Raw genomic sequence first — 12,422 nt, 5'->3', positions numbered from 1 at the left:
TGATGAAAGCATAATTAGTATATATAAAATATATAATGAAATATCGTAAATTGAACTTATCTTTAATTTTTACGTTTTTGGTAAGCCACGTTCTGTCGTAGTTTTCTAATAGAAGTCTGTTTATTGTACTGTTATTACTGACTATAATACTATCTATATTTAAAATTTAACAAAAGATATACTTTAATGTATTAATCCTATATCATAATTTGAATTTTGTTTAGTTTTACCATAAGATGATATGATTTACGCACTGGATTAAAATAAAAATGGTAGTATTGTATATCTAGAGTCATAGTAATAAGGGTATTTAGAAGTTTTGGAGCCTAGTCAGTTTATTTTTTAATAATTCACAGAGATGCTAATGATTTACGCATAAACAAGCTCTTTTACTATTGATTATCCGTTAAATAAGGATATCGAATAGTAATGCTATTTATATAATGCTTAATAAGTATTTATTTAATATGAAAATTAGGACCCATTATCCCTTATCGATATTTAAAGAAAAAGTCAACAAGTAACAAGTCGTAAAGGAAATGCATAGGAGTATTATGTATAGCATAAAAATATTTTTTAATTAAAATTAAAGAAAATGTTGGCGAGATTAGAATAATATATGGATGAATGTAACAAAACATTCAATGTCGAACCTTAAACTCATATACGAGCGTCTGTTTCCAATTATGAACCATCATAAACAAGCTTAGTGGCGTCTACTAAATCAACAACTGAATAATAAACTAGTTCAGTATCAGTAATCCAACTTTCATAGCTAGAATATAAACCAGTTTTAAATAAAAAGATTGACCTTCCAGATTTTTGGGATTTAAGATCTAAGTTTTTATAATATGATACAATATAACTATTAGATCATTCATTGTTCCGTACTATTCATTTTTCTAGATACGAAAATTCATAAATATTTTCATACTAATTATAAAGTATATTTTGTGATAAAATTGATCTTAGAATCGATATAAAAGCCTAGTTTATGATTCAATAATTTTGTATAAGAATTTTGCCTGTTATAACTTATATTACTTAAAATATGTAAAATATTCCTGAGATTACTAATTTCATGACATTAATTAACTAAACATTTAATACATCATTAGATTTTGACTTTGAATAGTTTTTAATATCATTTTCTATTGATTAGCCATGTTATTCATCAAAAGAGAATTATCTATTCACAATATCATTTATCTCTATATTTACTATATTTTCATTCTTGCATGAATTTTAGACATCATAATATTAAATAAATGATGAATCATTTAAAATTTTAGAAGATGCATTTAAAGCGTATTTTTAATCTAACAATAATTTTTTATCTCTATATAATATTTATGACTATATGTTAGAATCTGCTATTCATATTAAGTATTCTTGTTTTGCAATACTTAGATTATATTAATAAATTGCTTCGGATTGGTATATATAACATTCAATTCTGGATTCATATATTTCACATGTAGTTTTAGAAACATAAGATTTAATACTAAAAGTATAAGCAAAGAGATTAAATGAAATACCAGTATATATTGTAATTTTAGAATCTTTAGCATAACCGGTTTGCTCTATACTTATTGGAGCTAATTATGATGAGCTAGAAGGTGTAACAAGTTTAAGATAGAGTGTGAGTTTGGCTGGCAGAGGGTCAAAAGAATTATCTAGAGATTCCCAAAAGGCAATAAATAGTCTTAAATTAGTAATTAAGTAAATTATAATGAGATTTGAATAATATAATGAGGCTATGAATGTACCAAACGTACCAACAGGTCATTTCTTACCTTTAGGGTTATTATTACATAGTTTATCTTATAATCTTTTCTTTTTAACTAGCATATTTGGTTTTGAAAATTGTCAAGAAATTCTAAACAATGCAGGTAGTATAGATGATTCTGAATACATAATATAAATAATATAGTCTTTAATTAAGTTTTCCACATATTTTGAAAACGAAAATCTTAGAACATATACGTATGAATAAGTTACATAATTTTTCTTAAAAACTAGGAGAGAATGTTTTATAAATGTTTTTATCGATTTAATTAATAAAAATTAAAATTCTGGTTGCTTTGACTCCATTCACAAATATTTTATTTTTCTTAAATTTAATTATCCTGGTGTATTGCAGCAATTTGGTAGCATAATCTTAGAATAAACACTGCCTATTTCAAAATAAATCTTTTAAACATATATTTAAACAAAAGGGTCAAAACAGCTTGTTCATGATTTATTAAAAATAGTGTCAGTAGTTTCTCGTGTTTGCGATAAAATATAATCAATTAATCTATAAAATCATTCAATGATTTACTTTTCTTCTATAATTGGGCAAATTAGTATTTTTGACTACATGGATTATCAAAAATCTTCAATTATAGTTAATGATAATTCTAATTTTGATTTAATTAGATCGTTTGAGATCAAAGATAAATTTATCTTTGCTATTTCATTAAATTCTGATAAACTTATTTTTATTCGTGCAGGAATACCAGATTTATTGATTATTCCGATAATACCTGAGTAGGGAAATGCGTTGTTTTCATCTATAATCATTAAAAAGCGATTCATTCCATCAGAAAATTTTGTGTTTGTTTCTACAACAGAAGCTGACGGTAAATTTTGTATAACATTTTCAAATCATCCATCAAATTCTATACATTAATTTAGACTCAGGAGTTTAGATATATAGAAAAACGATGATTATTTTGGATATTTTAAGTATAGATAATCAGGTAGTCTTAGTAAAAACCTATTCTCGAAGAAACTTATCATTAACTGTGTAATTGAGGAAGATACAGTTCAGTTTATTGTCAAATAGTGATTCATCACTCTTTTTAATTTACTATCACTTATGCGTAGCGTATTATATCGTCTCCTAAATAATAACCATTTTTAATAACTTTTAGTATTTCTCCCTCTTCCTTTTTCTATATATTTTTAACTGAGCTAATAAAATGAACTTTAGGATCAAAAAAATGTATCTATGGTGTTTGAACATTCAATGATATTAGGGTATTATTAGCAAGTTCATAGAGAGATTTATTTGATTTGCATGCGTCGATTAATGGCAAGAAACTTTTAATAAGTTCTATTTTTTAAGTTTGGAGTGAAGATATTAGAGTTGTTTAAAATTCAAGTTTCAAAATATTTTCTTCTAAGGACATTTTTATAATATCAAAAATCCTTTTATATATTATTATATCTATATTATACGTGCCTCATTTCTATACAAAGAACTAAATTATACAAGAGCATGATAAATATTTTGATACTTAATAAATATTGTTAATAATCACCAAGGTATGTTTATAGATAAATTTATAGCGCTGAACCATGATATATATTCTTAATATTACTCAGCTTCTATTTTCTATTGTTATGTTTAATCAAATTAATTTTATTCTTTATAAAATAAAATTTAAAGTAGAAAATTGAGGTTAATAAATCGGTTTTAAAAGTAGATAAACTCTTTAAATTTACCTATTTTACTCTAAAAATACTTACGACTAAAATCCATAAAATAATATTCAACATAGTTTAGTGCAAATTAAACTCACTGCATGGTATTTCTGCACAAATTGTTATTTAGATTTGCTTTTGAAAAGAGGATTGTATCAGAGAATACGTTACCAACTGTCATTCCAGCACCCTGTATCGGAGTTCCTGAAACAATTATATTTTAAGGGGAAATAAGTGGTTATCCGCCTGGTTATAATACTCTGTCGACTGTCAAAGTTCCTGCAATATTTAGTGTATCAGTTATTTGTGATGTTAATGAATTTAACGTTTAAGATATAATAAAATTTCCATTACTTTATGTAAACTATGCATCGCCTGCGACATTAATACTTGTAGAGAAAATTAGGTTTGAATAAGAAACGGCTTAGCATACCATATTTCCAGCAATATTTAAATTTAAACTAGACCTTATTGTGAAACCTTATGCAGATACAATACTGTTAGAGGTTAAAACTGTATTCCCAGTTCCATCTTTTAAATTTAACCTTTAAGTTTAAAATTTTATAGTATCTATTATAGTTTATCCATTAGTGTAACTGACAGTAGAAAAAGATGCAGTTGTCGTCATATTTTAAATATTACTATTAACATTAACCGTTAAACTATCACATGTTAACGTGTTTACTACTAATGCACTTATTGTCATTCCCTAAATTTATCCCATATCTACTATACCTTCTCCTGCTACTGTTAAGTCTACGTTTTATGTATTATTTAAAAGAATTAAATTTGTGTTTATGTTAATTCTATTAGGACCAACTATAGTCATACTAGTAAAATTAACATTTAAATTATTAGTTGAAGTGAATTAACTAGGAGCAGTGAACGTACTACCAGAATTAAAAGTTAACTGTGAATTTTATACTCTAAGTCCACCAATACTTAGTATATTACCATTATGCGAATAAATCCCCTATACAGAAGTTAGTTAGGTATTTGTTCCTGAATTTGCTGTACTAACAGTAGAAATAAGCTCACCTATAACAGATTTTCCAGAAATTAATTAACCGCCTGTAAGATCTCCGACTAATGCATTAGTACTCGCGAATCGTTGTGTAGTTAAAACACCAGCCTATCCATTTTTAATAGTTAAACTATTACACGTTAGACTGGGAATTGTCCCCTATTAAACAAATTATGCTATCTGTGTTTATATCTAAACAATAGTATTGTTCACTGAGAGTTTATTGATATTTAAATTAGGTGCTGTTGCAGTAGTATAACTAAATTTTTTTACAGTAGGTAAATTACCAAAAGAAGGATTAGACGTTTACAATCTTTCACCATGTGCTATTTGAGCAAAAAGTGAATTTCCAGATACAGCACGAAGTAGTGTAGTTGGCTAAAAATTAGAAGTAAGTTAATTTTTTATGATAAGATTATTAAATACTACTGTTGACGCAGTTAGTGTATTATATAATATTATAGTCCATATCATAATAACGATTGATAATATGAAAGAGATCAATATGATTATTGCGATAATGATTGAACGATCTAGCATTTTTGGAAAAGTTGAAGTTTATAAAATATAACATATATATACTACTTTATTTATTCTAAAATTTTAAAGGGTCAATTAGTCAGGTAAATTAAAAATACTGAAAATTATTTAACTTATTTTTAGATATTTAATAATAAATATATAATAAGATAATTCAGTCAAATTTTTCGTACAAATGGATAAATAATAAAAAATTCTTACTGGTTTACTAGTATCACTAGGCCTAGGATTAATTATATCATTAACATGGACTTTTATTATTTACTCTAGGTTAATGGCGGAAACAGTAATTTTTAATAATCTTATTGTTAAAAATGGTTTCGAAGCTAATTTTGCCCCATCTTTAAAATTAAGAGCACCATAAGGCCTTACAGGATCATCACTTTAAGCGAATATAGGAAGTGGTGAACTTCTAAACTCAACAAATGCTATTCTTCCAACTCCACCAATTATAAACAAATTTACTTATACAACAGCTACAGCAGATGTTTTAAATATTTAAAATATATCTACCTAATCAACAATTGTCTCATAAACTACCACATTTGAAGTCTTTAACTAGCAAGGTATTATCCCTTAACTTACATCTAGCAACCTGAAAACATCCAAAACAATTTCTCAATAAGCTGCTTCTGCATCAGCCACATTTACATAATCATCTATAGTTAATAATTTAAATTCTCAATAGACAACCATAAGTTCAGGGTAGTTTTAATCTTTCACTTCAAATTCACTGGTTTCGACTTAGCTCACCGCAGTATAGCAGACTAAAGTTACATAAACATATACAAACACTGGAAATACTTTTATTTCAGGTCTTACTATCACTAATTCTGTTATGAATGCTTTAACTGGGAGCGATATTCGATTCCCTTCTGAAATATCTGCAAATTCACCATTGAACATTAATTTTACTCAACTAGTCTTTTCTACAGTTTAAATGGCATAATCTCTGGATTTACTGAATAATACCAACGTTGCAGCAGTAGAAATTGCAGGGACTGCTACTGTAAATTCATCTGTTTTCTCAGGTTTGACAATAAATAAACTCACTTTAAACGAATTAAAAACCGATATTTTAACTGTAACAGGTGCATCAATTATTAATAATTTAACGTGTTAAAGTTTTAATAGTATTGCAGTTACAATTGGGAATACAGGGCGCATTGATAATACTGTTTGTATACTACCTAGAATTATTTAACAAGGAGTAAATAATGCAGTTTTGAGTTTGACAAATGGGGAAATTCGATCTACTTAGCAATTAGAAATAAAAGCCCAATAAATGACAGTAAACGGTGCGTTTAAAGCATAAAGTTTAAATATTAAAAAGTTACTTTCTAGTACTTCAATCACCGCCAATTAGTAATGCTTAATTGGTAATGTAACAACGACAGGTGATTTAACAACAACTAGTTTGACGGCATAGAGGGTACTCATTTCGGGTGAATTAAATGTCGATACAAGCCTATTTGCAACTAGTTTTGGTAATTCCGCGAATTAAAATTACATAGTAGAATAAAGCATTAATATTATAGCAAGTACATTTACAGGAATCAGTATTTAAGGATAATCGGTTAACTCATAGTCTACTGTGTATGTTTTGGCTAGTTTGTAGTAATCATAATGTAGATTTTAGTGAGAATAGGATTGATATCGAAAGTATATATTATTTAGAAACAAAAAGTATACGCTCATTAATGACAGTGAACTATTAATTAAATGTTAATATATTATATTATATAAATTTAATCTATATTATTTTAACTAAATGAAAAGGTTAAAATAAAAGCGATGGTTCGATTCAGCTAAAAGGGACAAATTTCTGATTATTAAAAAATAATTGAGTAGATATGTATCGACTATATCCGAAGAAGGTCTGACAGCACTACTTTATTGTTGCATTAATAATTCTTATGAATCCGCAGAATTTTTGCTAGAATCTGAAATTTATATACCTTCATCAAAAGAAATAACTATAAATGTTACTAACTTACCAGAAAAATCATTTACTTTCCCAGTTGGTAGTCACGCAATACTTTTTTCATCAGTTTGTGGTTCAAAAAAAGTAACAAAGTAAATAATCTAGTACTGCACCATGAAAGGCCTTATAGGTCTTCTTTTGGGATAATTTCCGACAGAAAGTCGAATTTATAATTTTGCATATAACCTAGGAGATGACTTGAAAATTCTTACATCAGATGCATATATAGATTCAGAAATTTTAGGAAACGTCAGAAGCGATTCTAATGCAGCTATTTTAGCTGCAAAAACAGGTAGAAAGGATGTTTTATAAAAGTTATTGGAAAAGTCACAGATTGATTTATTCGAGAAACACGTACATGAAATGATATTATATTAGGATTCTGATCAAATGATGGCCTTAGATTATATTCATCCAGATTCCGAAGTATATAATTTAGTTGAAAAAATGACACTAGATGCATAACACTTTCTTACGTAAAAGTTAACTAGAGTAAATGCATCAGGGCTTGATTTTGTAGCAGATAAATGTGAAATTTTGACAAAAGATGATTTTAATCATATAAAAAAATTAGTTTCACATAGTAGGAAAGGTAGTGCAATTTATATGAGCGAATATACTGTAAGTGATAATTTTAGTACACACGTTGAATAAGAATGAGTTTCATTTTTTCACTATTTTCTTTCCCTTTTTACTTTTTCCCTTTTTACTTTTTTTAAGTCTCGTAAGACAAATCATATTAAAATCATATCCTTTTGGTTAAGGTATTGGTTTATTTGCTAGATATAACTCTGTTCGCCTAAGCACAGTCAATAATGGTTCGTAATCACCAATAAGGGATAGCTTTCCAGCACTTGTAGATTACATTGCCCTGGCTCCCAAAGTTTTAAATTTTTCGTTCGACAAAATTTATTCTATAAGTTCTTTACCTTTCTAATCTTTTGTAATCATTAACTATATTTCTTGTTCCTCGCTATCAATTTGTTTCTATATATCTTCTTTTTAAAGAATAAGATTTGTCTAATTATTCTTTAAAATAATATCAAACTCGATTTTTTGCTGTTCTTATTAAGCTAGCTCTAATGAAACCTAATTAAGTTGAGTCGTGATTGACTCTTTTTAAACTTCAATTTAATGTTCTAATTTAATTCCATTTTATCCCATCTATTCAATTTAACCTTATACTTTATTAGAATCTTATAAAATAACATCACAGCGTTATTATTAACTAGTCAACTATCTATTAAATAAATCCTATAGATCTTCATTCTGTGTTGTTATTTATTATACATATGCTTATACTAAATTAATTGAGTTTTTCAAAAAATCTAATTCTTCTCGTGCATTTGGAAGTCTAATAGAATCCTACTTAAGTAATTCTAGTCTTTATTCTAATACTTTTGGTCCATTAAGTGATATTTTGTCCTTGTTATTTTTCATCTACTTTTATAGCTTTGCATAGGAAGAATAACTAATCTGATTTCCTTTAACATTAAATGACATTAAAGATTCATGGTTAACAAGTATATCAATACCTTTTTATCCTTCCTTTGACACAAAATTGTTTTATAATTCCACAGCAATTAAATTAACCATTCTAGCGAAACTAATCGATAAATATAGGAATCCTAAGTCGGAAATATAACAATTATTTAGTTTAAGGTGTGTTATATTTTCATTCTAAATTGTAATGAAATTTTTATTAAAAATGAAGAAATCTGTATTCTAAAAATTTATATCTTACTAAATAAACGCTTCAGACAAAAGTTTACATGAACAAACACTTAATTTGTTTCCAGATAAATCGATTTTGCGAATTCTAGAAAAATCAGACATTAACATTTTGTTAATATGAAATATCGATTTTTCAGATAATGCATTATTTGAAAAATTAATATTGAAAATTGCAATTTTTGAATCGCAGGCTTCATTAGCATAAATACCTCCATAATTATACGTTGTTTATTATGTAGTTGAATTTTCTACATCCGACTAATCCGTAAATGAAATATCATCAGCCTATAAAACAGAACCAATAGGGTTTAAGTCATCTGGTAGATCTAATTTAGCATCAGATTTATCCGTTTTATTAGATCTTCTAAATGCTCTTCTCTATGACTATGCTTTAGGAGGTAAGTAATATTAGTCTAATAATTATTACTGTTGTAATTATGATTGTTCCAAAGCTTATGACTCGTGTAATTCTCTTTCAAAGTTAAGTTAATCAACATCCAGGTCTTGAATTCTAAAATTCCTTCTATGGCTTCTTACACCAATATTTGGAGTGACTCTCTTGTTTAACTGTACACTTTTAATTATACATCCACTTGCTGATTTTACAGTAATTCTTTTCCCAAAGTCACCATTTGCTGGTGATATTTCGTTATAAATTTTGCATAATTAATCAAAAAATCTTTAAGTGTTTTCTCCTGCCTCAAATTCTCCCATATCTACTTATTAAGTCATAACTTAACTAATCATTATGGCGCCTTCATCCCCCAAGGCGCAGTTTTCAATCTCAAGAATTCGCAAACTCTTGTTTATTGAAATTCCAAACGCTAATTATTTAGCACCTTCACTGCCAATGGCATTATTATTTAGATTTAAATAAGATAAATTAGTTTTATTCTATAAAATTTAACTTAGTATTGATGTGGATAACATAGTAAAATTATTTCCTGATAAATTTAAATATTATAATGAATAATTTTGTAATAATCCACGCAAAATAACTGAAACTCCTCTATCTTATAAACTGCAATAACTTAGGTCAATAGCTTATATAATTGAGTTCCTCGTTAATAACAATGATATCTAAGGTGCAAAATCTACCAAATTATTATATGAAAGACCTAGATATTTTAGTGAAAGATTATTATGTAGGGATTAAAATAACACTTGGGAACCAATTTAGTTATACTATAATGATCTAGGACTATGAGAATCTTTATATTTTGAAAATTAGAATCCAGATGGAATTCCAAGTTCTAAAGCTTCTAATTCATTATCTTAGCTGAAATATTATGCAATAATTGTAGATGCCTCGCTTGAGAGATTGTTGCAACCTAAATTTATTTTCCGGAAATTTAGTCTTAGTAAAGCTGACAAGCCTGTACTAGAAATATGGTTATCAAATAAATCAATTTTAAGCATGGATTATTAATTAAGTCTCTTTTATATTTAAGTAGCAGCCTAAACACCAAGCCTTTAAGACCGTAATGTAAATTACATATCTGGCTAATTTTTAAGTATAGTAAATAATTGCTCTGCATGTTCTTTAAGTGGTGTCTCATTATTATCTTTACAAATGCAAAGGTAGATATCCTTTGCGAAATCTATTGTATTATGCATTTTAAATTTTACATAAAGAGTACTAATATAATATAATTAGATATAATTATTACAACATAAAATATATAACTATTTTGCAATAGTTAACCTATTATATGGATCATGTATAAAAATATATTTGAGACCAGGTTAGTAAAATATGATTTATTATTATATAAAATAAATAGTAAGGTATAAAACCACCACTTTAAAATCATGAGTGAAGAGGAAGATAACTCTTGTGCAATAGTCTTCACCAATACAGCCAACTTCGAAACTGTTAAAGAAAAAGCATATCTTAACTAATATAGATTGGATAGATATTTACAATCTGGTGCTGAAGCTTCTGTATTCATGGCTACTGACGTTCATTCTATGGAACCTTAATAGTATGCCATTCTTTCAATGAAGAATGATATTTAATGTTAAAAAAGAATAGACATACATAAGGAAATCAACGGCACACCAAATATTGTTTTTCTTAAAGAAGTTATTACCCCTGATACTATAGATACTTCAAGGCTTACCGAAAAATTTGCCAAAGAATATGCTGATATTCTTTAAAAAGATAGAATATTTTTAGTGACCTCATATTTCGAAGGAAGCGATTGTTTTACATTTTTAAAACAACAGCGACCCAATGTTATATTAAGAGTATTTAGGAATATATGTGAAGCCGTTGTAAATATTCATGAATAGTGCATATTCCATTTTGATTTAAAACCAGATAATATTCTACTTTCAAGAACAGGTGAAGTATGTCTTATTGATTTTGGAGCAGCCTAAGTTTGTGATTCCTAACATATTAATATTATTGATCCTTTAATATCTGAATAGGTTCCGACAACAGTTGTATTCATGAAAACACCAAAATTTGCTCCCATTTTTGCTACAGATTGTGTTATTGCAGAAAAATTTGATGTTTATAGTTTAGGTTGTATCTTATATTTAGTTCTTACAAGAGATTATTGTCCAGGAGAGATTTAAAGACATGGTAAAACTACTCTCAAACTTAATGCTAATTTTGGGCCATTAATTACCGATTTACTTAATGGTATGTTAGAAATTGACTAAAGCTTAAGATATTCCATGGACAATGTTTTAAATCACATCGTTTTTGAACAAAATTCGATGTTTCCACCCTTAATTCAATTAAGAAGTTTCCATACAAGAATATTAATGGATTTGAGAGATTATATTGTCCAAACAGAAATAGCTAAATCTGTTATTAGACCTAGATCTGTATGCAAAAGTCGTGGACTTATTAAATTTATGAGTACAAAGGAAAGTATTAGAGATGACCAAGGATTCTTATACGAAGAAAAATCAATTAGGTAAGACATCATTCCTATGAATTATAAATACTTTGTTAGCTAATAATGTAGAATGCAAGGGGAAATATAAGACTGTTTGGGGCCAGAAAAGCATTTAAGGTTTAGAAGATACTTAAGAATTATGTAAAGGTTAGACTAATTTATATGTTATCTATAAATTTATAGAGAGTTCCTTTAGAATCAATCAGTAATGCCATCTCTTAGTGGAATGAAGCACGAATATTTATATGGTAAAGGTTCCGTTTTTAACCGTACAAGTACATATTTATAATAGGAATTCCATAGGTAAACATAAGATGATGAAGCGTCTTATCGGCCTTCTCATGCTGAATTTACTGTTGATTATGAAAACTCATCAGGGAATGTTAAACGTAAGCGTTGGCTTAATGATAAGCAAGAACAGCCATAATCACTTAATATGTAAATTTCAGTATAGCCCGGGATACGAGATTCTCAAAGCGAATTTTTAGGAGCTATTCCACCACCTTTAGCTGGTGGTTTAGGTTGGGATGATGATATTTTTGGTAATTAAAATGATGTTGTTAACATAGAAATGAGCTCTAGTAATGCCAATCAAGCTAGAAAATCTACTCTGGGTAGAAGAAGCACAGTTAATAGAAATGGTCTTGGTAGTATGTTTAAGAGAGATAGTGTATTGAAATGACAGCTTCAATTTACTTTTATGATAATTATGTATCAAAGACAATATAATTTATCATCTATTTATTTATAGTTATTT

General features: G+C 27.5%; 7 protein-coding genes across 7 annotated transcripts; 4 read left to right on the top strand and 3 right to left on the bottom strand. All coding sequences in view use genetic code 6, as the record gives it.

The window, feature by feature from the left end:
* Window positions 1–595: 595 nt before the first annotated feature.
* Window positions 596–2,833, top strand: SS50377_23585 (uncharacterized protein; the record flags this gene model as incomplete). The annotated part of the gene is made up of 1 exon (XM_067907449.1): window positions 596–2,833. One exon carries the CDS (start codon window positions 596–598, stop codon window positions 2,831–2,833), a length of 2,238 nt encoding a protein of 745 aa, XP_067764423.1.
* A 4-nt stretch (window positions 2,834–2,837) lies between these two features.
* Window positions 2,838–3,176, bottom strand: SS50377_23584 (Co-chaperone GrpE; the record flags this gene model as incomplete). Its single annotated transcript, XM_067907448.1, has 1 exon — window positions 2,838–3,176. One exon carries the CDS (start codon window positions 3,174–3,176, stop codon window positions 2,838–2,840), a length of 339 nt encoding a protein of 112 aa, XP_067764422.1.
* A 389-nt stretch (window positions 3,177–3,565) lies between these two features.
* On the bottom strand, window positions 3,566–5,035 carry SS50377_23583 (uncharacterized protein; the record flags this gene model as incomplete). The annotated part of the gene is made up of 1 exon (XM_067907447.1): window positions 3,566–5,035. The coding sequence occupies one exon, from the start codon at window positions 5,033–5,035 to the stop codon at window positions 3,566–3,568; it is 1,470 nt and encodes a 489-aa protein (XP_067764421.1).
* Window positions 5,036–5,210: 175 nt separating this feature from the next.
* Window positions 5,211–6,677, top strand: SS50377_23582 (uncharacterized protein; the record flags this gene model as incomplete). The annotated part of the gene is made up of 1 exon (XM_067907446.1): window positions 5,211–6,677. The coding sequence occupies one exon, from the start codon at window positions 5,211–5,213 to the stop codon at window positions 6,675–6,677; it is 1,467 nt and encodes a 488-aa protein (XP_067764420.1).
* A 129-nt stretch (window positions 6,678–6,806) lies between these two features.
* Window positions 6,807–7,679, top strand: SS50377_23581 (uncharacterized protein; the record flags this gene model as incomplete). Its single annotated transcript, XM_067907445.1, has 1 exon — window positions 6,807–7,679. The coding sequence occupies one exon, from the start codon at window positions 6,807–6,809 to the stop codon at window positions 7,677–7,679; it is 873 nt and encodes a 290-aa protein (XP_067764419.1).
* A 3-nt stretch (window positions 7,680–7,682) lies between these two features.
* SS50377_23580 (Leucine-rich repeat protein) lies at window positions 7,683–10,370 on the bottom strand (the record flags this gene model as incomplete). Its single annotated transcript, XM_067907444.1, has 1 exon — window positions 7,683–10,370. The coding sequence occupies one exon, from the start codon at window positions 10,368–10,370 to the stop codon at window positions 7,683–7,685; it is 2,688 nt and encodes an 895-aa protein (XP_067764418.1).
* A 195-nt stretch (window positions 10,371–10,565) lies between these two features.
* SS50377_23579 (Kinase, CAMK CAMKL) lies at window positions 10,566–12,347 on the top strand (the record flags this gene model as incomplete). Its single annotated transcript, XM_067907443.1, has 1 exon — window positions 10,566–12,347. The coding sequence occupies one exon, from the start codon at window positions 10,566–10,568 to the stop codon at window positions 12,345–12,347; it is 1,782 nt and encodes a 593-aa protein (XP_067764417.1).
* Window positions 12,348–12,422: the final 75 nt, after the last annotated feature.

This window comes from Spironucleus salmonicida, chromosome 4 (genome assembly GCF_000497125.1).
Source record: "Spironucleus salmonicida strain ATCC 50377 chromosome 4, whole genome shotgun sequence".
NCBI lineage: Eukaryota > Fornicata > Diplomonadida > Hexamitidae > Spironucleus > Spironucleus salmonicida.
This window is presented reverse-complemented; position numbering and strand designations above follow the sequence as displayed.